The sequence below is a fragment of the Tasmannia lanceolata genome, unplaced genomic scaffold, assembly GCF_043159265.1.
Source record: "Tasmannia lanceolata isolate RefF3 unplaced genomic scaffold, GAP_Taslan_0.1 ptg000015l, whole genome shotgun sequence".
Lineage (NCBI taxonomy): Eukaryota > Viridiplantae > Streptophyta > Magnoliopsida > Canellales > Winteraceae > Tasmannia > Tasmannia lanceolata.
The window spans coordinates 27,287,967-27,309,804 of NW_027518692.1; the positions used below are offsets into that span (position 1 = coordinate 27,287,967).

The following is a 21,838-nucleotide window of genomic DNA, read 5'->3' on the forward strand; positions in this document are numbered from 1 at the left end:
ACTTGGTGAATCCGTTGTTATTTGATTATCTCATATTTGTTTTAGATTATAGTTTATTAAACCTATTAATTCTAAGATTTATTAGTTTGTTAAATGAATATAGCATTTATATTGTTGCAAATTATGATAGTTATCAATAATTTTGTGTATGTAATATGGGTGTGTCACCATTCATGATTATATATACTTTCTATTTTAGCCGTGTCTAAGTTTCAAGGCGACTAACAAGGCTGAGGCTCAGCTCTACTCTGTGGCCTAAAATGGTTCCCTTGTTCTAGATCCTAGTCTTTAAACATTGAAAGGAGACTCCACAAGACATGGGCCGGGTAAGGCTCTCGGACCTGGGAGATTGGCTACTGTTATATCAGATATTTGAGTGTTATATCAAATCCGAATAAATAGTGCTAACATCGCGTTTGCATGGAGGGGATATTGACATCCCAAGTTCGTCATCTGTGATGAAGTTTTCTCATTAAACAAAAACAAGTTGGTTATTACCAAAAAGGTCCAAATAAACCCAACAGTATCATTCAAAAATAAACCCAACTGTACAACATAGAAAAGGAAAGTTTGAAATTATTATTTTTTGCGGAAAATTCAGCTCCAATCCAAGCCTTTTCAGCTCCAATTCTACCTTGGATATCGAATGTATCTTAGCAAGGGGGTTTCCTGGTAGTTTTCTGGGATTTCTTTACCATGCCTTGAAGGACACCATCTTCATAGAATTCTGCTTTGAACATCCTCGGATCTACTGGTCCTGGGAGACTAAAAGAAACTTTGAAAGGGCCAGGTGGGCAGGGGTGCTGTGTTTTCATTTCGAACTCATCTCCACGAATGACAGTTTCACCAGTTTGTATCCTCCCTCGAAGTTGAACCTCCCCATCCCTCGTGACCTTACAGCTGAACTGACCTGCTTAGATGAAGAGTCTATATTAATTGCAGAACTATCAACACAAAAACCATCATCATTACAAGAACTTTAGTGTAATGATAAATTCGCACCCACTTTAGGATAATTCGCACCCCTTTAACGTTAAAAAGTGTTATAGTTTGCCATGTACCCTCCTTTAAAGCAGTGCAAATTATCCTACAGGGGGTGCGAATTTATCATCGCCCAAACTTTAATGTGCGATATTGAATAAAAAGAAGAAAACAACCAATATAACATTTTACAATGTCTAAAATTTTCTGTTTAACTCAAGGAAGAATGATTTTTTCAGCAGGCAAACAAAAAAATTCCAATAGTAGGCATATATATATATATATTATATTCATGGTATACAATCAAACAGGAGCATAAAAAGAAAGGAAAACTAACATTGATATTTTGTCTCGCCAGGTAAAGCAACCTGAAAAACATAGACATCTTCTCTGATACCTATGTCGACCGATGGTGGTCCAGTTGCCCCTTCTTTTGTTGCCCCAGTTAACGCAATAGAGGGCATACGTTCCTGCTGCTCTAAACTGAGAGTAGAAGGAAGCACCGCGGCTGGTCGAGCCGAGCTGATAGTTCTCAACAGAATCGCTGCTAGTGGGGGTAGCATTGGCATTGGCATTGGAATTTTGTCTTCAAATAGATGCCTTCTTTTCGGGGAATTTCTGCTCCAGGCGGAACTAGCATCACTGCGTTCATCGTTTGTGGTTGTGGATGCTTCAAACGAATGTCTAGGAGAAGTATTTGCTGAATCCATACTGTTCACTTCAACCAAAAGCAAGTCCTGCATCAAATTTGAGAATGATTTTTTGTGGACACCCTCTCTATGTTAAAGCCCATCAAATGAATGCTTTGCATCACCCACATAAGGTGGGACCCATATGTTTTTGATTGGCAGGCACTTTCCTCTCTCTCTCTCTCTCTCTCTCTCTCTCTCTCTCTCTCTCTCTCTCTCTCTCCATGTATATATAAGGCTTGGACTGGGTGGGCCCACATTTTTGGGGTGATCAAAAGCTTTCACTTAGAATGCCCTTCTATGGATAGGGTGTGTACAAAAAATGAGCCCTTTAGGATTATCCTAACCCTGCCATTTGTGGAGGGAAAAAATGGTCAGAAACAGTGTCTGTCCATTTTCCCCTCCACCTTTGATTGGGTTAGGATGATCCTATAGGGCTGATTTTTTGTCCACACCCTATCCATGGAAGGGCCTTTCAAATGAATGCTTTGGATCACCTAAAAAATGTGGGCCACATGAATTTTTGAAGCAGCTGCTCAGATAAGCTATCTGAGCAGCTGCGCAGGAACTATATATATATATATATATATATATATATATATATATATATATATATATATATATATATATGAGAAAAAGGTTTATGAGCTCGAGCGTAGAAAGCTTGCGCTTGAGTGCTGATAAATCATGTGGGCCCACATTTTTGGGGTGATCCAAAGCATCAAAATAGGAAGGCCCTTCCATAGATAAGGTGTGTACCAAAAATCAGATCCATAGGATCATCCTAACCCATCCAATAGTGGAGAGGAAAATGGACAGACACTGTTTGTCCACAAATGGAAGGGTTAGGATGGTCCAATGGAGCTGATTTTTTGTGGACACCCTATCTATGATAGAGTATTCCAAATGAATGCTTTGGATCACCCCAAAAATGTGGGCCCACCCAGTAAGCCCTATATAAAGAGACAAACAAGAATCCGAACAAAAAAACAAAAAAAGAAGAAAAAGATAAGAAAAATGGAAAAAAAAACACAAGACATGGATTCAAAGGAAAGAGAGAAAAAAACATCAGATCATTCTTTCTTACCTAATCACGTGTCAAGAATAGTAGTCAAATAACCTACAGAATCACGAATGAGGAACCTAGCAAAATAAAGAAATGATAAATAAAATAATAAAAATAAAAATCTACAAAATACATTGAATAAAAAAGAAATATAATAGATCCAAATTTCTACCCCAATCGCTTCAAAACAGCACCACTCAAACAAGCCATTCAAACTCGAACCAACATCCAAAAAAAAAATCTAATAGAGAGAACAAATCCTACTATACATGCAACAACTACAAACCCAAGATTTCGAAATCAAACTAATCAAGACTTCTAAAAAAACATGTCACAGTAATAAGAAACTTATCTTGAGATTTTCTCCTTGCAAACTCGAACTAAAATCAAAATAAAAAAGTCTAACCGAGAAAAAAAATCCTACTAAACATGCAACATGCAGCTACAAACCCAAGATTTTGAAACAAAACTAATCAAGACTTCCAAAAAAACAAGGCATAGTAATAACAATCTGATCTCGCGATTGAAGGTTTCTCAGCTCTCATAACATAAAACTCAAATCCTTCTCATTGCAACAATATTCGAAAGAGAAAATATATAAAAAAAAAGTCATGCAGCAGGGGAAAATGAGCTAAAAACCAATCAAACAAAATGAGCTAGAAGGAAGAAAAGAACGAAAGAAGTATACATGCCTGGAAATTACGGATATCGCCAGAATCTGATGAACGGACGGGAACTATGAAGTTTCAGAGGACCCGAGATGGAAACCTCCAATCTCTCTCTCTCTCTCTCTCTCTCTCTCTCACAAAGCTCTATGACATTTACAGGGTCTGAATACTTGTTTTGTTTGGTTCGTTGTTTATAAGGGCAAGGGGTCATGTTTTTCTCTTGCAAATCTTTCCGAATTTGTTGTACTATGAAAAAGTACCAAAATGCACCTGATATAAGTTAATCTGGCGCAGCCTGATTACCAAAATGCCCTTCATATTGGGAGGGAGTTACTATAGGGTCACCTGTGTTAGTGAAGTCGATTATGATCAACTAGGAGTATAATGAATTGACCAAAAGGACCTATCTTTTAAGTGTGAATGTTGATTAGAGGTGATTTTGAACTTTAATTAGTGATTTTTATGTTAATACAATGTTTTATGGATGAGACAATTTTATTTTGGTTACTCGGGGGAGTGTTTATGTTTGTCAGAGAAGTTAGGAGTTTAGGTTAGTTCGCTAATTATCTAGGGGTTTTTTTGGGATGAAGTGGTGTTATTTTCGTTACGTGTGGGTTGTTTATGTCGATCCTGGAAGTTCGGAGAGTTCTCTTAGTTTGTTAATAAGTGTGTGTGCGTACGTGTTCGGGTCGGGGGTTGTTATTATAGATGCTAGTGTGAATCATTCTATTGGCTCGATGACTTTATTAAAATGATTTACGGTAATTTTGACACAAGGGAGCTCCGATTTGTGTGCGATCTAGATCGTGCGTGTAAGTTTGGAGGTTTTATCCTTTCGAATCTTCGTCAATGATTGTCAATCAATTCAAATTATAAGGGAGTCAATTTATCCCTTCGAATCTTTGTCGTGTCAATTCTTGACAGATTTTCACATGCGAGTCTAGAAATTAAGCTTCTAAATCTTCATCGAATCTTCATCAAACTCCTTAATGTTGTGACTTAATTATGCAATTTAGGCATGATTGATGCTCTAATATTTTTAACTTGTGACTGTTGCTTTATAGTTTTAACAAACTAATCAAATTGATAATCAATATTTAATATATCATTTATAGCGGATAAAAAATGGATTAACTGTAAATCCCAATCAACAACCTCTAGCTTAAATTTGGATCAAATATGGTTGTAGGTTTCCTCTTCTGAATCTTCTAAGTTTAGATTGGAAATTTGATAGAGTTGCCAACTAGGTTAAGGGACATTTGACCCTATAATCTAAAAGGCTAGGCATACGTACGTCCCCAAGGTCAGATATATTCTCTGGTATTTTAAAAAGATCTCAATGGAATTTTAAAATGATTGGTGACTTTTGCTTCGAATAAGGATTAATTAAATAATCATTAAGCTTAAATTTTTATTCTACTTCTTGAAAATGTCAGTATTTAAAGTTATTTCTTCTAATTACAAGGGTAAAAACTTATTCCACTTTTTTAGCTTGGCTAAAGTCCAAAGTGAGTGACCTGAGTTTTCCAGTGGCAAAAATGTAATAAACAAAACCAAGAGCTCCAATTTTTGGAGCTGGAGAGTAAGTATGGCAATTCGTCATATTTAGGTATGGTGTCAAATGATTTTGCCCCTAAACAGATACATTGCATATCTATTAATCACGCGTACAAACTATTTAATTGGGTCAGATTTCATTTGATATTTGAAATCTAAATTTACTATTTTGGAAAGAACTATGGCTGGCATAGGATAGACCCAAATCCTTATCCCAGTATTGACGTGTATATCAAAAGGGAAATGGTATTGACACCCCTTGTTTTAATTGGGTCAAAAGGCATTTTCATTAGGGAAATGTTATCAGTGCAACCTTATGTTGATATTGGCACAAACCCAGCTGTCTTTTCTTCTTTCATTGGCTCGTGAGAGCTTTTTGGGAAATTTAATAACCTTTTTGAGTTTTGACTGCTCTTTTACCACTAAAAGACAAGATGGGTTAGCGAAAGTATAAAAATATGGTCGCTGATATCATTTCCCTTTCTTTATTTTATACTTTTCTAATTAATTACAAAGGATTTGCTAGGCAATTTCACGGCTCACTTTTGCAGGAGAGACCGGCCACACAGGCTCACTTTTTAGCAGATTTTGTCTTATTATTTAAGTCCTACGAGGTGTCTGTTCTGTCATGCAAAAGTGAGCTGCGAATTGGCTTTCCACGAAATTTCTTAGCTAGGAAATCCTTAATTACAAAAGGCTACTAGAATTCCTTATAATTTTCTACTTAATTACTAAAAGCTACTACAATTTCCAAAAGAGAAGAAAAACAACATAAAGTCACTTTTACAATCAATGGTAAAGGGCAATTTGTGCATTCTATAGGGAGGCATAGTGATATATATATATACATATATAATCAAGGTTGTTGATCTTGTAGAACATCATGAGCAACTCACATGGCCTTGGTTGCATCCCGAATGGACATCTATAAGCCAAATGGTTCAATCCTTGGCAATCTTCTTATCTTGTTTTGATGATTCTGAATACAAATGATTCGTTATGTACTAATGATTTGTGTGTTTTAGATTTGTGCATGTACTAAAAGCAAAGTCATAGCCAAAAAGGAAATTCCCTACTTGGACTAATGCTCTTCAATGTATAAGTGATGCATATTTAGTTCAAGGAGAGCTCAAGTTGTATTCTCAAGGAAGATCTAAGAAGTCATGGAGGCTTGAAGCAAAAGTTCAAGTTGAAGATCAATGTAAGCCAAAGTCAAAGATCAATGCTCATTACTTCATCAAGGAACGAAGCCAAAGCTAAAGCAAGATACCAAGGATCGATGAAGCAAAAGCTAGAGTTCCCTAAGAAGTGTCCAAGTTTGATGTTGCATGCTCAAGCAAGGCCAAATCCTAAGGAGTTCAAACATGAAGCCATGGCTAAGGGGAATTACTTTAGATGTATATCCTCTCCCCCAAAGTTTTCTCTAAGTTCAAGGCACATAAAAGACCCCAAAGTTTTCAACACATTGTATTTATTAAAACACATTACACACGTGTCAACACTTCTTGACACTTTTAAATTCAATGCTAGAAGTTTCAGACTTGATGTGGGTGTGCCGAGAGGACGTTTTTGTACCATGCCATTATTATTGAATATTGTGTTTACCTCTTTTATTATTAACTCTTCTTTTATTATTAACTCTTTTTTAGCTATTCTTTAACTAATGTTTGTTGTTATAACCCCTCTCTAAATCTAAAACCGTTAACAAATCCTAAATCCAATATTATATTCAGTGTATCATATTGGTCTCTCTTTCTCGCTCCAAATTGGATACGAAAGAGAACTAGATTAACTTGGTGAAGCCATTGTTAATTGATTGTCTCATGTTTGTTCTAGATTAGAGTTGATTAATCGAAAGATTTATTAGTTTGTTAAATGAATATAGTATTTATATTGTTGCAACTTATGATAGTAATGGTAACTTTGTATATGCGCTTGTATTGACGTGTCATCATTTCTAGATTTTAGGGGTTGCCATGTTAGACACCTTGAATTCGTGTCGACACGCAACACAAATTCATGTCCACAAATCATGATAATATATACTTTTTTACTTTAGCCGTGTCTATGTTTCTAATTTTAATTTTCAAGATTTTGCCATGTACTTTGACACTCGACGCACGACACTCGTGTCCGTATCCACAAATAATAAGTGACAACCTACAGCTCTGAAATGAGAAAGGAAAGAGGACCGCTTTGCTATTTCCCTGTTTTCCGCAAAGGTAGAAAGAACGCTTTAGCATTGGGGTTAGGGTTACCACTTACCAGGGCTGATCTCTGGATTTTTTTTTTTTTAAATCCCCCTGCCAGAGGCTAAGGCCCTGTTAGAGTTACAATTATCTCCTAATAAAATCTTTATCCGAAACCATTTTAGGCCACAAAGTAAGCCGAGGCCAAAGCTAAATAAAATCTTTAGGTTCAATAAAATCATTTACTTTGGAATCTTAACAGGGCCTTACTATTCACGGGTCCAGCAGGAATTTGGTCTAACGAAGCCAAAAGGCTAAAGCTCTACTTTGTGGCCTAAAATGGTTCATTCGATCTAGATCCTGAATACATCGTGTTTGCATGAAAGGGGTGTGGAATGCAGTGCTAAAAAGTGTCACTTAAATACAACGTCCTTGCATGGAGGGCATATAAACACCCCTAAGTTTGTCATCTGTGAATAAGTTTTCTAGTTATGGGAGAAAACCAATTCTGTCATGGTGGCATTGAGCCAACTGAGGAGGGTTTGATCAGCCTGTTCCCATGAGAGGCACTCCGGATTCATAATAAGAGAGGAAGATAGCAGAAGGATGAGAACCAAAGAAGATAATTGTTTCAATTAGAGTAAATCAAAACAACATGACTGATTTTTTGAGAGGAATCTATGATTTTTTCTACAGGTTGGCTTCATTAGTTCGAAGAGAAGCTCAATGCATTCGCGTATGGAAATCTCGGGCGTCTCCCCGAGTAGTAGCATTTGCATGGATGGTGGCTAAGAGAAAGATCAACACATATGATAGCTAGGCTACAAAGAAGGAAAATCCAGCTAGCAAGTCGATGCGTCTTTGTAAGAAATGCGTAGAATCATTAGAACATCTAATGGTTCAATGTTCCTTATGGTCTTTGGATGATGATAACCAAGAACTTTGGAATTTATCGTCCCTTCAATAAAGCATATCTTGGTGGACTGGAGCAGAGGATCATTTGCGAGATGAGCCAAGAGATGTGGAAGTTAGGGCCCGTTTGGATGCCTCATATTTTGTATTTGGACTTGGAATTGAGTTTTGAGTACAAAATGAATAGATCTGCCAGCTCATGATGAAGGAGACAGAGAGGGAACGGGGTACTTCCTACTGCAGGGGAGACTGGGAGAGGTTGAGGAGCCAAGAGGTTGAAGGAAACTGCCACATCTGTGGATTTCCAATTACTTTCCACAGCTTATTTGGAAATCTGATTTTTTTCACTGTCAATAGCTGATTTGGAAAGTCAAGGATTTGATCCGGATCCAAATGTCAATGCAAAAAGGGCTGCAAATGTGAAATTCCAAATCAAAATCTTCTCGGCATCCAAACAGGCCCTTAGTTCATTTTGTCATGATTTGGAATCTATGGAAAGAGGAACAATGGGAGATTCAAAGAAAATCAGAGGGGTGAGGAAATTGTTCAAAACATCAAATCCAATATCCCATGGAGGACCTGCAAAGAAGAACCAAGTTATAGCATTGGAGAGTTTCTCAGAGATTGGAGAATAGTAATACGTGAGAAGAGAAGGACCACTAAAATAACTCCAAAGTGGTCTCCTCATTCCCAGTTTGGACAAAACTAAATTTTGATGGCTGTGCAGAAGGAAACCCGTGGCGTGCCGGCTTTGGGGGACTATTTAGGAATTCAAATGTACAGAAGTTACTATCTTTTCAAGGACGGTAGGCGTGTGTGATACAAATGAGGCTGAAGCAAAAGCATTACTGTGGGGTCTGAAATGGTTTACAACAAATGGGTCTACTCATTATTGAAGGTGACTCCTCCAACGTTATTGCATGGGCAACCACTAAAGCCGTTCGTCCATGGAAGCTTCTTGTTTTTTTTTTTTTTTTTTTGAGAAAGTAACATTTTATTTCAGAGAAAGAGAGAGATACAACAGGGACAAGAAGTCCCCCCAAAGATAGGCTTAAACAGCCCCCAAAAACGAAAGAGCAAATTACAATACACTTTCCAAAAGCTCCTAACTCGACACAACCATAGAGGTTAAAAAACACCGTCATTAGCTAACAGGTCTGCCTTGAAATTCGCAGATCTTCTCCTATGAACAAGTTGAGGATGTAACATTAGCTAACAGGTCTGCCTTGAAATTCGCAGATCTTCTCCTATGAACAAGTTGAGGATGTAACGCCGATACCAAATCCCGAATTTCAGATAGAATATTGGAAAGTTGCCATGGTCCACCCGACCAATTTGAGGCCCAAGCAATAACATTTGATGAATCTCCTTCAATTATCAATGGTCCTAAGTTGTGGTCCACATACCATTTCAGCCCGAAAAGAATTGCTTTTGATTCCGCTTCATTTGCATCACAAACGCCCGCCGGGCCCGAATAAGACATGAGAACTCTGCTTTCGGAATCCCTCAAGATGCCCCCAAAACCAGCCGGACCTGGATTACCTTTGGAGCTTCCATCAAAATTGAGTTTGAAATAGCCTTCAGGAGGTGGGCCCCATTTCGGATTGAAATTAGAGAATGAAATTAGAGAATTAGAGACCTGGTGGAGCAGATCAAGCCTTCCTTCCAACACACGAAGCGACAAGCTAACAAGGATACAGATAAGCTGGCTAAAGGAGTGGATAAGGAGGAAACATGGATAAATCAAGATGTCAGCTGAGACAAAAAAGCAAAACTGGTTAAGGGAGGAGATGATCCAGGTTCAGTTCATCATTACCCATCTTCTAATATGAATAAGAAAAAAAAGTAACAACAGAGACTTCAAATGCAAGAAAAGAAAACACCATATCCTTTTCAACAGGAGAAATAAAAGGCAATTTTTGGGTCCCATCCCAAACGAACATTTTATGCATGAGATACTGATCACTTAAACGAGCCAGAAATAAGACCCAATTAATTGCATTTTAGGAAGGAGCATAACAGCCCCTTTCTTTTTAGCATTGGCCTTCCAGGAAAAACAAAAAAAAAAGTCCCATTTAAGTACCAAATCCATTTTTCCACCAAAAAAAAAAAACACAGAAATAAGTTTCTTATTACCAAAAAACAGACAACCAAGCTTGTAATGGAAAAAGGTCAAAAATAAACCAAAGAGTACCATTCAAAATAAATAAAAATGAACCCAACAGTACAACATAGAAAAGGAAAGTTTGAACTTATTCTGTTTGAAGGACAATTCAGATGCAATCCAAGGCTTTCAGTTCCCATTCTACCCTGTATATGGAACGTACCTTAGAAAGTTGGTTTGCTGGTATTTTTTCATTACCATGGCTTGAAGGATGCCATCAGGATAGAAGTCCGCTTTAAAAAGCCTTGGATCTACTGGTCCTGGTAGGCTGAAAGAAACTGTGAACGGGCCAGACTCGCAGAGATGCTGCGTTTTCATCTCGAACACGTGGGTCCCTTCAAAAACATCTCTACGAATTACTCTTTCACCAGTTATTGTCCTGCCCCGAAGTTCAACCCTCCCATCACTTTGGACCTCACAACTGAACTGACCTGCTTAGATGAAGAGTATATATTGAATGAAAAGAAGAAAACAAACAATATACCATTTCACAATGTCTAAATTTTTCTGTTTAACTGAAGGAAGAATGATATTTTCAGCAGGCAAACAAAAAACTTCCAATAGTAGGCATCTTGGTCATATACAATCAAAGAGGAGGATAAAAAGAATGGACAACCAACTTACAGTTATCTTTTGTAACTCCGGGTAAAGCAACCCGAAAAAGATAGGCATATTTGCTTATGCCTATGTCGACTAATCCGACCGGTGGTCCAGCTCTCCCAGCTTTTGCTGCCCCAGTTAACACGATAGAGGGCGTAGGGTCCCACTTCTCTAATTGGATGGTAGAAGCAAGCACCGTGGCTGGTCCAGCCAAACCAAAAGCTCTCAACGGAACCGCTGCAAGTGGGGGTGGCATTGATATCTCTTCAAGGCGCCTTCTTTTAGAAGAATTTCTGCGTTGGGCGGATGTAGCAGCATTTCCAGTATGAACATAGTTGGTTGATGGTTCAACCAAAGGTCTCTGAGCAATATTGGCTGAATCCATATGGGTTGATGGTTCAGCATTTGTGAATGCTTCAACTAAAAGTCTAGGAGCAATATTAGCTGAATCCATATTGGTTGATGGTTCATAGCTTGTGGATGCTTCAGCCAAAGGTCTAGGATCAATAATAGTTGAATCCATATTGGTTGATGGTTCATCGTTTGTGGATGCTTCAACCAAAGGTCTGTGAGCAATGTAAGCTGAATCCATATTGGTTGATGGTTCATCATTTGTGGGTGCTTCAACCAATGGTCCAGGGGCAATATTAGCTGAATCCATATTAACCAGTTAGATGCTTTCACATAAACTTTCCGTACTCTGTATCAAGAAGTAAAACCAAGTAGATATTTAATTATAACACAATCATACTTGATTCATGGATCGAAATATAACATGCTTTCATACTGTTCAAAAAATAAGAGGTAAAAGCCATGCTTGCATCAAATTTGAGCAACTGCATATATATATATATATATATATAGAGTTAAGTGAAGCTACACATAAGTGTAGCTAACTTAGCTACACCAACGGCTTAAAATACAGTGGGCCCACATTGTTTGGGTGATCCAAACTATTCATTTGATAGACCCTCACATTGATAGGGTGTGCCCAAAAAATCAGCTCCATAGGACTGTGGAGGCAAAAATGGACAGATTTGTGAAGGTTTTTACGTGTCCATTTTTGCCTCCACAAATCGTAGGGTTGGGATGATCCTATAGAGCTGATTTTTTGGGCACACCCTATCTATATGAGGGCCCATCAAATAAATGGTTTGCATCACCCAAACAATGTGCACCCAAACAATGTGGGGTCCACTGTATTTTAAGCCGTTGGTGTAGCTAAGTTAGCTACACGTATGTGTAGCTACACTTTTCTCATATATATATATATATATATATATATATATATATATATAGAGAGAGAGAGAGAGAGAGAGAGAGAGAGAGAGAGAGAGAGAGAGAGAGAGAGAGAGAGAGAGAACATTTCCTACACACTTGTGTAGGTAAGTTACATACACACTACCTTAAAATACAGTGGGGGCCCACATTGTTTGGGTGATCCAAACAATTCATTTGAATGGTCCTCACATAGATAGGGTGTCCACAAAAAATCAGATCCATAGGATCATCCCAACCCTACGATTTGTGGAGGTAAAATGGACGTGTATAAACCTTCACAAATTAGTCCATTCTTTGCCTCCATAGTTTGAATGGTTAGGATGATCCTATGGATCTGATTTTTTGTGGACACCCTATCTATGTGAGGACCATTCAAATGAATTGTTTGGATCACCCAAACAATGTGGGCCCCCACTGTATTTTAAGGTAGTGTGTAGGTAACTTACCTACACAAGTGTGTAGGAAATGTTCTCTCATATATATATATATATATATATATATATATAGAGAGAGAGAGAGAGAGAGAGAGAGAGGAAAAGGATTGTACGCTCGAGCGTACCAAGCTTATGGTACGCTTGAGTGCCCAATCACATATGGGCCTACTTTGTTAGGATGATCCAAAGCATTCATTTGAAAGGCCCTATCATAGATAGGGTGTGTACCAAAAATCAGCTCCATAGGATCATCCTAACCCATCCATTTGTGGAGGGCAAAATGGACAGACCACAAATCTGCCCATTTTTGCCCTCCACTTTTGGAGGGGTTAGGATGATTCAATGGAGCTGATTTTTGGTACACACCCTATCTATGATAGGGCCTTGCAAATGAATGCTTTGGATCACCACAAAAAATGTGGGACCCATGTGATTGGGGCACTCGAGCGTACAATCCTTTTCCTCATATATATATATATATATATATATGAGAATAGAGTTGCTGCGCTCGAGCGCAGATAAGCTTATCTGCGCTCGAGCACAGAAACAGGGTGGGGCCACATTTTGGGTGGGATCCAAAGCATTCATTTGATGGGCCCTTTCATGGGTAGGGTGTCCACCAAAAATCAGCTCCATTGGATCACCTTAGGGTGTCCATTTGTGGGGCAAAAAATGGACAGATTTGTGGACAAACAGTATCTGTCCATTTTTGGCCCCACAAATGGACACCCATTGGTGATCCAATGGAGCTGATTTTTGGTAGGCCCCCCATCCATGATGGGGCCTTCCAAATGAATGGTTAGGATTACCCCCCCCCCCCACACCAAATGGCCCCACCCCCCTGTTTCTGTGCTCGAGCGCCACAACCCTTCTCTCTCCCCCACCCATCCACCCACACACACACACTAGTAGGACACCCCGCGCGATGCACGGGGCATGGGTGAGCAAAAAAGTATGCTTTAAAACTGTTTTCTTTTTTAAATTGAACTAATAGTGTGAAAACACTGTAAAACAAATCTGGTCTGCAGGGAAAAAGAATAAAAAATACAATTTCGTGTAAAATTCAATAATACAAAGAAGGTCCAAGAATGAAACAGTCATTCAATCATACAGCAAAAAGGTAAAGAGGGAATAAAATCCCGGTATCTTGGATCAGATTTGGAATCCTTAAAAAGGAATTGGGATACAACAAATGTAAAACCCAATAGGAAGCAAAAACTCTTGGGCCACAGGCCATAGATATTCCCCTTGCTAAAATCATTTTGTCACTGATTAGACGTAGAAAGAATTCAACAAAAAAGCAGATCACACCAACTCAAACCAAGCCCATGCAGGAAAATAATTCAATTAATTGTAATGAGCTAAATGAAAAAAACGAATAGTGATACAAGCTACTGAGCTGTTGTCATTCTAAGGAAAATTAAAGATAGATCCATCCATTCCAAATTCTCTCAAACTCGAAGAGAAGCACATAAAGCCAAATATTTCACATCCCAAAAGTCCTTTCAAATTTACAGGTCTGATCTTCTCTTTCTCATCTCTCCCCAAATTATCTTGCTTAGGTTTGACAAATTGATTCATCACATGTATAACATTCTCTCTATGGGTTGTTCAGCTATTGAGGAATGGAAGCAGAACTATTGTGATGGATAAAATTTCTAATACAAAGACCAAATTATAAGAACATTCCCAAAAACTATCCAAATTAGCAATCCTTCACAAAGAATCCACTGAAATTCTAATGCTCTCTGTTACTGAAAGATTGGATCTCCAGGCCAAACAAAGACTCCGTATTTCATCAGCCTTAAGTTGCAGTATTTCTCGCAAAGCAATGGAATTTCGAATCAGAAATTTTTCTCTTGATTCTCAGAGATTTCCTCGCAAAGCAATGAAATTTTGGATTAGAAATATTTCCGCTGATTCTCAGAGATTTCATACACATAAGCTTCCTATAAAAAACATGGAGGGATACAAAAACTAATATTGAAAAAAATTGGGAAACCTGTTTGTGAGCTTGAGCTCATATAGATTATATGAGCTAGAGTGCCACAATCACATGGGTCATTTGGAAGGCCTTTACATAGATAGGGTGTGTACCAAAAATCAGGTCCATAGAATCATCCTAACCCATCCAAAAGTGGAGGGAAAAATGGACAGACACTGTTCGTCGACAAATCTGCCCATTTTTGCCCTCCAATTTTGGAGGGGTTAGGATGATCCAATGGACCTGATTTTTGGTACACACCCTATCTATGATGGGGCCTTGCAAATGAATGGTTCGGATCACCACAAAAAATGTGAGACCCATGTGTTTGGGCACTCTAGCTCATATAAGCTTATATGAGCTCGAGCTCACGAACAATTTCCCCTTGAAAATTAGCTTATTCATAAAAATATTAAATTCCATCATAAAAATTAGAAACTCTACGAAAATTTTGATCCATTTATATACATCACATGCTATCAGACAAAAGCGGAATGTAACAGTTTTGAAATAAAATCATCAGAAACAGTGACTGAAGGCAGAAATAGAACATGGTAGTCTTAAAGAAAACATGATAAGAGTTAGAAAAAATGAAAGAAGAAACGATGACCTATGGTGGTGTACATGCATAGTTATTAGGAAAAGCAACCACACAGAGAAAAGATGTATAACTTCATTGCAACAACTAAGGAGTATGAGTTCCTAAAAAAGTTGCAAAATCCACACATTTACACAAAATTCTACTGACATTACAAAATCCAAAGAAGAGGCAATCCGAAAATCAATGTGTCCCTAAAATCGGGCTAAATTTAACAGAAAATAGGGAAAACCCCTCAATCCCTGTTCAATAAGAAGAAGATTTTTTTATTTACAAATCTCTAAAAAAGGTGACCTAAAGATGGTAATTTAAGCCTGGAAAGGAAAAGGGAGATGACAGCCTTCCATTAATATAAGTTTCTACATATCATGTCTATCAACACGTTGTGTTAAGTAATATCGATTCCACTCCAATTGCTTTATTTTTTCTTCTAATTAACCAAAACTTATTTTGAAAATGGGACTTTTCGGCTCTTTGGAAGCCATTAACTATATTTTTTTTTGAATGGTTTGGAATCCTTTAGCTATATCAGTTATAACACTATTATAACCATTATTTGCAAATTATTAAGGCCCTGATAGTTTTGGAATTTTAGAACTGATTGTGAGTAATTTTTTAGTCCAATAATAAATTTTGGACTAATAATCGGTTGTAAAAATCCAAAACAAACATGGCCTTAACTTATACTTCAAGTTCATCAGCATATAAGATTATATACAAATAGATTTTAAAGGTGTCCTAAGAGGCATTAAGAAGATACCTGAAAATGTTCCAGTTAAAAAAGATATTTTGAGGATCATATAACAGGAGCTAACAAATTAACAGACAGGAAGAGCATGCCATAGGTCCTGCTCACAGGTGGAAGAGATTTACAGTATCTGAAGCAGCATCAAAGAAAACATTTAGAGCAAATAATTTTTAAATCGAAAAAGGAAAGTAAAATAAATAAGGGAGACCATCACTTCAAAGATTATATTCTTTCATAACTCGCACAAAACATTATTTTTCTTAATATATATATATATATATATATATATATATATATATATATATATATATATATATATATATATATATATGAGAAAACTGTTGGTGAGCTTAAGCTCACCATTTTTTGGGTGCGCTTAAGTTGTTATAACGCCTCCCATTCGTTTAAATGTTTGGCTCCCGCTTAAGTGCACCAATGGGAGGCGTTATAACAACTTAAGCGCACCAAAAAAATGGTGCGCTTAAGCTCACCAACACTTTCCTCATATATATATATATAATTTCAAAATTTTAGAAATAAGGAACCCTAAGCCCCAAATCCTACTTTCATCTTTCAGTCACCCAAATATGATTTTTTGCTGCTATGTTTCTGCAAGCAATTTAAAATCAGCTATATAACATTTTACATAATTCAAACAGTAACTCTACAAAATCTCAATCAAATTATAATCAACCATGTAAAATTTTCAATAATTCAAACAATAATTCTCCAAAATCTTCAAAGTATCCCAAACACGAAACCTCGGACCTAAATCCAGATCCAAATAAATTATTTGTTTCACCCAACCATCCAATTGTTTTTCCATGCTTTGATCACAGATATAAAAGATTTCCACACTCCAAACAACAACTTTCAATTTCTTTAAATCAATCTAAAGACAAAATTCTAAGACCTAAGTCTATTATTCATTATACCTCAGTAGCAGATTGTTCTCTCGCACTATCATGCTTCTGCAATCTAATTCCAATCACCCCAACAGAAATTTTCTTATTTGAAACAATAATCTCAAAGTCTTCAAAAGTAAACATCCTTTTTCCTTTCCACACAATTGTGTTTCACAATCTGATTTTTAATAATAAATGAGTAAAATTCTCATCAATCTACAATATAATTCATCAAAATCAATCCCAGAGAAAGGGAAATCAAACGAAAACCCTAGAAATATCGACCACCCAAACCCCTTCCCAGAGCCCTGATTCCGAGACACACAAAAAAAAAAAGTCTTATCTGAAATCTCCATCCATGGAAATTTTAGATGTATGGGTAAAATTATACATATAAAATAAAAAAGAATCAGGATTGAGAAGCCTGCAAAAAAAGGAATTTAAAGATGTGTACCTGATACTATTTAGAATCGAACAGTTGAACGACTAAAATGAGTTGAGAGAGGAGGTGGCTTATCTCAAAGGAATTCGAGAAGGGGGTTCTTTTTTATTCGAAGAAACACTTGAAGATTGAAAGAAATTTCTCAACTACTTGCTGAAAGAACCCTAATCCCAAACCCAAATCTGGAAGAATATGAACCCTATTCCCAAACCCAAATCAGATTGAGAACCCACATGTTAGAAAAAGCCCAATATTACACTAGTGTTTATGTTCGCTATCATTTGTTCAGTTGTTGGTTGTTATGAAACTTTTGGTGATAGAGGCCACAACATTCTAGACAGCTTTCTTAGGGCTTCATGGGATGCCACCAAAATTGGTCCTTATTTGCAAATAGGATTATTTTAATTTATATCTTACTTGTGAATAGGACATTAAGCTATTTGTGGAAGCGGTTAGCATATCATTTTTTACAATTACTTTACTGTAACTACTATTTGCAAATAATCATATTCAACATCAACACCATTTTACATATATCTACTACAATATAGCGAATATAGCGGGAGGAAAAAGAAATTTCTTTTCTTTTTATCTTGGATTTACACGTCAGCATTACTCTTTTACCATTAACCTCTTTGCTGATGTATTTGAGGGTAAAATCTTAATCTACATACGAAAAGTACCGACATGGGTACCTTGTGTCTATGACAATGAAAAAAAACTACCAAGAAGAGGTAAAGACATATGACAATGACGACAAAACTACTTTATATTACTCGTGGAGGTCACTTGCAAAATATTGACAGATTCCGAGCAGCTGAAGAGGAACAACAATTATGGGAACCTCTATCGATTGGAGGGCTAGGATCAGCCTATATCGATTGCAGGGCTAGGATCAACCTATGGAAATGATTTTACGGGCACAACCGATTGATGCTGTGTTCCATCACAAGGACGGTTTGGATCAACCTATAACCCTATATAGATTGGAGGGTTCGAATCAACCTATGAAAATTATTTTTGGGGCACAACCTATGTAAGCAATGGCCCATCTAATGGACGGTTTGGATCATCCTATGGTACGGGCCATACCGTACATTTTAATAAAGTGAGGAGTGCGATCATCAAAATACGGTGAGTAGTGCCATTACAAAATATGGTAGTGAGGACATTAGCACTATATATAATTTGAAACTATCGTTGTTACTTGGATGTTCCCACGCGGGTCGGGTTCAACCCGAATTTGGGTTGGGTCAGGTTAAGCTTTTTCGTAAATCGGGTTGGGTCGGGTTGGGCTGTCGGGCAACCCGAAACCCGAATTTGGGTTCCATGTGAAGAAGTTCTGTATATGTGTTTATCTTTTTCAACATTGAAATAGTCTCCACAGTCCACAATGGTTGGTTTGGATAATCCTATGGTGCGAGCCATACCGTACTTTAATAAAGTGGGGAGTGTGATCATCAAAATATAGTAGTGCGGATAACATTTCCCTTTGTTAATTGTTAGTCCCTGTTTGGTTTGGATTTTGAGAACCGATTGTGAGTTAAAAACTGATTATTGGTGACTCACTATTGGTTCTCAAAATCCAAAACAACCCGGCTTGAGTTGAGGTGGTCAACAATTGGTACCATATCAAATCGGGTCAACCCGACCCAACCCAACCCGAATTGAAAATCGGGTTGGGTTGGAAAATATGGGTTCCTCGTGTTGGGTCGGGTTGAGACCCAAGTTGCACCCCTAACGATGACGAAAAAACCACTTTTCCTTATTCACTATGTGCGGGTCAAATTACGGAAAGTTTAATATTACGAATGCAGGACACCTGTAAAAATATTGACGAATTCTGGGCACCTGAAGAGGAACAACAATTATGGAAACCTCTACAGATTGGAGGGCTAGGATCAGCCTATGGAAATTATTTTACGGGCACAACCTATTTAAGTTGTGTTCCATCACATGAACAGTTTAGATCAACCTATGATGTGGTCTGTACAATTCTTTGTCGGCCCGTGCATCGCACGAGGTTTTTTGCTAGTAAGATTATATACAAATACAGCAAGGTCAAACAAAAGAGGGTTGGTCTATGTCTGATTCTTCAACAAACTAATGGCAAATCTTATCAACTGGAAAGACTCTGGGTTCTGCAGAAGGTTTCTCTAGGCATTCACCTTATCTTATCTCATTCTTGGATGTTAATAATGACAATTTCTGTTCCAGTATTCAGGTTTGAAGCTTGAGCCAAAGTCATTAACACCATTTACATATTTTATATAAGGTATTAGAGTCTTAATAGTTAGATAGGTGGTCTTTCACTCCCGCCCTATACCGTTAACATTGTCACACTTCTTTCTTCTAACTTTTTCCCCTTGTCTTGTTCATATTTATGGTGCATTTGACTTTATACATGCCTGTTTGGCAAGAAAGAAACTCGGCGACCTCCTAGAGTCTCCATCTGGGATGGTGGAATAGCAAAAAATCACACAAGATGGTCTTTACTTTCTCTCATTATTATAAGAGGAGGACTAATCTAGAATTAGAAAGCAAGAACTATGCTTGATGGTCATAGATATGCTATTGAATATGGTACTTTCTTAGATAAATTCTACTCTATCTTAATATACTGTAGAAGTAAATAAAAAAAATTTAAGATGACCTTCACATCGAACTCAATGACGTTACATGACCCCATTTTCTCAAAGTATAGGCAGGCATCCTCCCAACTGATCTGTATCATTGATGGAAAGCTCCATCTTTTCTTACATGTGATGAAGATGTTTCTACAGAAATCCACTCCAAGACCAAAGCTAGCAAATGGAAAAAGGACAAGCAAAAGCGAACTGTTTAACAAAGATTACAACTCCGAAAAAACTGATTAAAAACAAAAAAAAAGTAGTGTAGGAAATGTTGTCATACAAAGGTGCATGTTCAATATGATCCTCAGATACATCAGAAAAAATGGTACCAAAAATGCATAAGATGCAAGCGATACAAACAAATATGCATATGAAAAAAGTGTAGGACTTCAATTAAAATAACCATGTCGTGAAAGAAGCACACTGGACATGCGTGCTTCGACCGTGTCTCCAAGACAATTTTGAATGTAGATATCATGAACTCGAGGTGCAGGATACGGGGGCCCAATCGCAATTAGCGAAGGCAAGTCTCCCTCTCTCTGTCAATTAAAGTTGCAATCCCAATCAACAATAGCATCACCCTCTCTCCCTCTCCCCCACCCTAAAAAGTGTAGGACTTCAATTAAAATAAGTAATTGCAATAAACAATCACAAATCTCCCTCTCAACTAAACTACGTTGCAATCCTAATCAACAATAGCAAATCTCTCTCTCTCTCTCTCTCTCTCTCTCTCTCTCTCTCTCTCTCATTTAAAATAAGTAGAATTCACAATCAGATATAGCAATCTGTCTTTCCCTCTCCCTCACTCCATCTCCATATACAGACAAAAAAAACCTATCACAAGGGAAGGACAAATATTTCAGGCAAGAGTACGTGTCCATAATGGTCCTGAGTCAGAAAAATGGGTATAAAAAATGTGCACAAAATATAAACTCACATATGTAAGACAAAAATATAGGACTTCAATTAAAATAGGTTGCATTTGCAATTAATAAATGAACGAACATGTAATAAAGCACTAAAGCTAGTTGCATCAACATGGAAAGGGTTTCCCACAGTTTTCATCTGACGAAATGTCACAGTGACGTGTCTGAGCTCTCAACAAACACTTTCGTTTTCCAAAAAAAAAAGTACTAAAACCATAGTAATACCACGAGGAGGCCCACTATGCCAAAAGTGAGAAAGCTATCCCTCTCTTTCCTTTTTGCACCCCATGTCACCACACGGGAGGGTGTGGGGGCGCAAAAAGGGGATCCCATCATGAACTTGTTCCGACCTAGGATAATAAGCTCATGAACTTGGTCCTAGTCACCATCGAGAAACGAAAGAAGTCTAATATTCATTGTCTTTTATTTATGTTTTAATAATCTTTCATCCATTAAAGAGAAGCTAGGAGTTTTCTAATTTTCGAAAGAAAGCATCCTTTCGGTAATGATTGCGTCGACTCGAGTCAGGTTGGAGTTGATTTGTTTCAATGATTATGTCTATACACCATTGATGGTATTCTATAACTTATACATAGGTTCGACTTATCGATACATTCTATTCATACAATGAAATACAAGCAATTGCCCCTCCTCTTGATCTATTTTGGGAACGTTGAATATTTGAGGAATTCAGGTATGAGGGTAACACACAATTTACGAGAACTTGTAGAAGGAAGGATTCACTGGTAGCGGATTGCACTACAAGACTAGGGCTCCTTGGCATTTTGCTATTTTTCTTGGATCTTGTAGATTAATGGTGTATGCATTAATGCATGCCCACTTGCTCGTTTGCATGATATTATAATAACTCCAATCCTGAGGCTATGATCTGCCTTGTGTCAACTACAAGTATATCCTTAAAACAGTGTTCCTTCTCCACTAGAACTTATAAAGGTGTCTGTCTTATTGTGTTTCCTTACTTTGCACGGTGTTTAGCATACTGTCTATAATAAGTAAATTCTATAATTTGTGGAATTGGTGGCTGGATATGATTCTCCGAA

The 21,838-nt window shown here is 37.4% G+C and overlaps 2 protein-coding genes across 6 annotated transcripts; both read right to left on the minus strand.

Moving 5' to 3' along the window:
- Positions 1-478: 478 nt before the first annotated feature.
- LOC143847057 (increased DNA methylation 3-like) lies at positions 479-3,540 on the minus strand. The gene is made up of 4 exons (XM_077355724.1): positions 3,429-3,540; positions 2,758-2,813; positions 1,319-1,718; positions 479-910 (listed from the first exon to the last, which is right to left on the minus strand). The coding sequence occupies exons 3-4, from the start codon at positions 1,689-1,691 to the stop codon at positions 654-656; spliced, it is 630 nt and encodes a 209-aa protein (XP_077211839.1). The 5' UTR covers positions 1,692-1,718; positions 2,758-2,813; positions 3,429-3,540; the 3' UTR covers positions 479-653.
- A 5,466-nt stretch (positions 3,541-9,006) lies between these two features.
- LOC143845953 (uncharacterized) lies at positions 9,007-17,591 on the minus strand. 5 transcript variants are annotated; one of them, XM_077354350.1, is made up of 5 exons: positions 17,231-17,591; positions 15,884-16,001; positions 10,851-11,477; positions 10,390-10,657; positions 9,007-9,817 (listed from the first exon to the last, which is right to left on the minus strand). In XM_077354350.1, exons 2-5 carry the CDS (start codon positions 15,921-15,923, stop codon positions 9,814-9,816), a joined length of 939 nt encoding a protein of 312 aa, XP_077210465.1. In that variant the 5' UTR covers positions 15,924-16,001; positions 17,231-17,591; the 3' UTR covers positions 9,007-9,813. The 5 variants fall into 5 exon arrangements, with proteins under 5 accessions (XP_077210465.1, XP_077210464.1, XP_077210467.1 ...); XM_077354349.1 differs by lacking the exon at positions 9,007-9,817 and having other exon boundaries at positions 10,118-10,657; XM_077354352.1 differs by lacking the exon at positions 9,007-9,817 and having other exon boundaries at positions 10,118-10,657; positions 10,851-11,526.
- Positions 17,592-21,838: the final 4,247 nt, after the last annotated feature.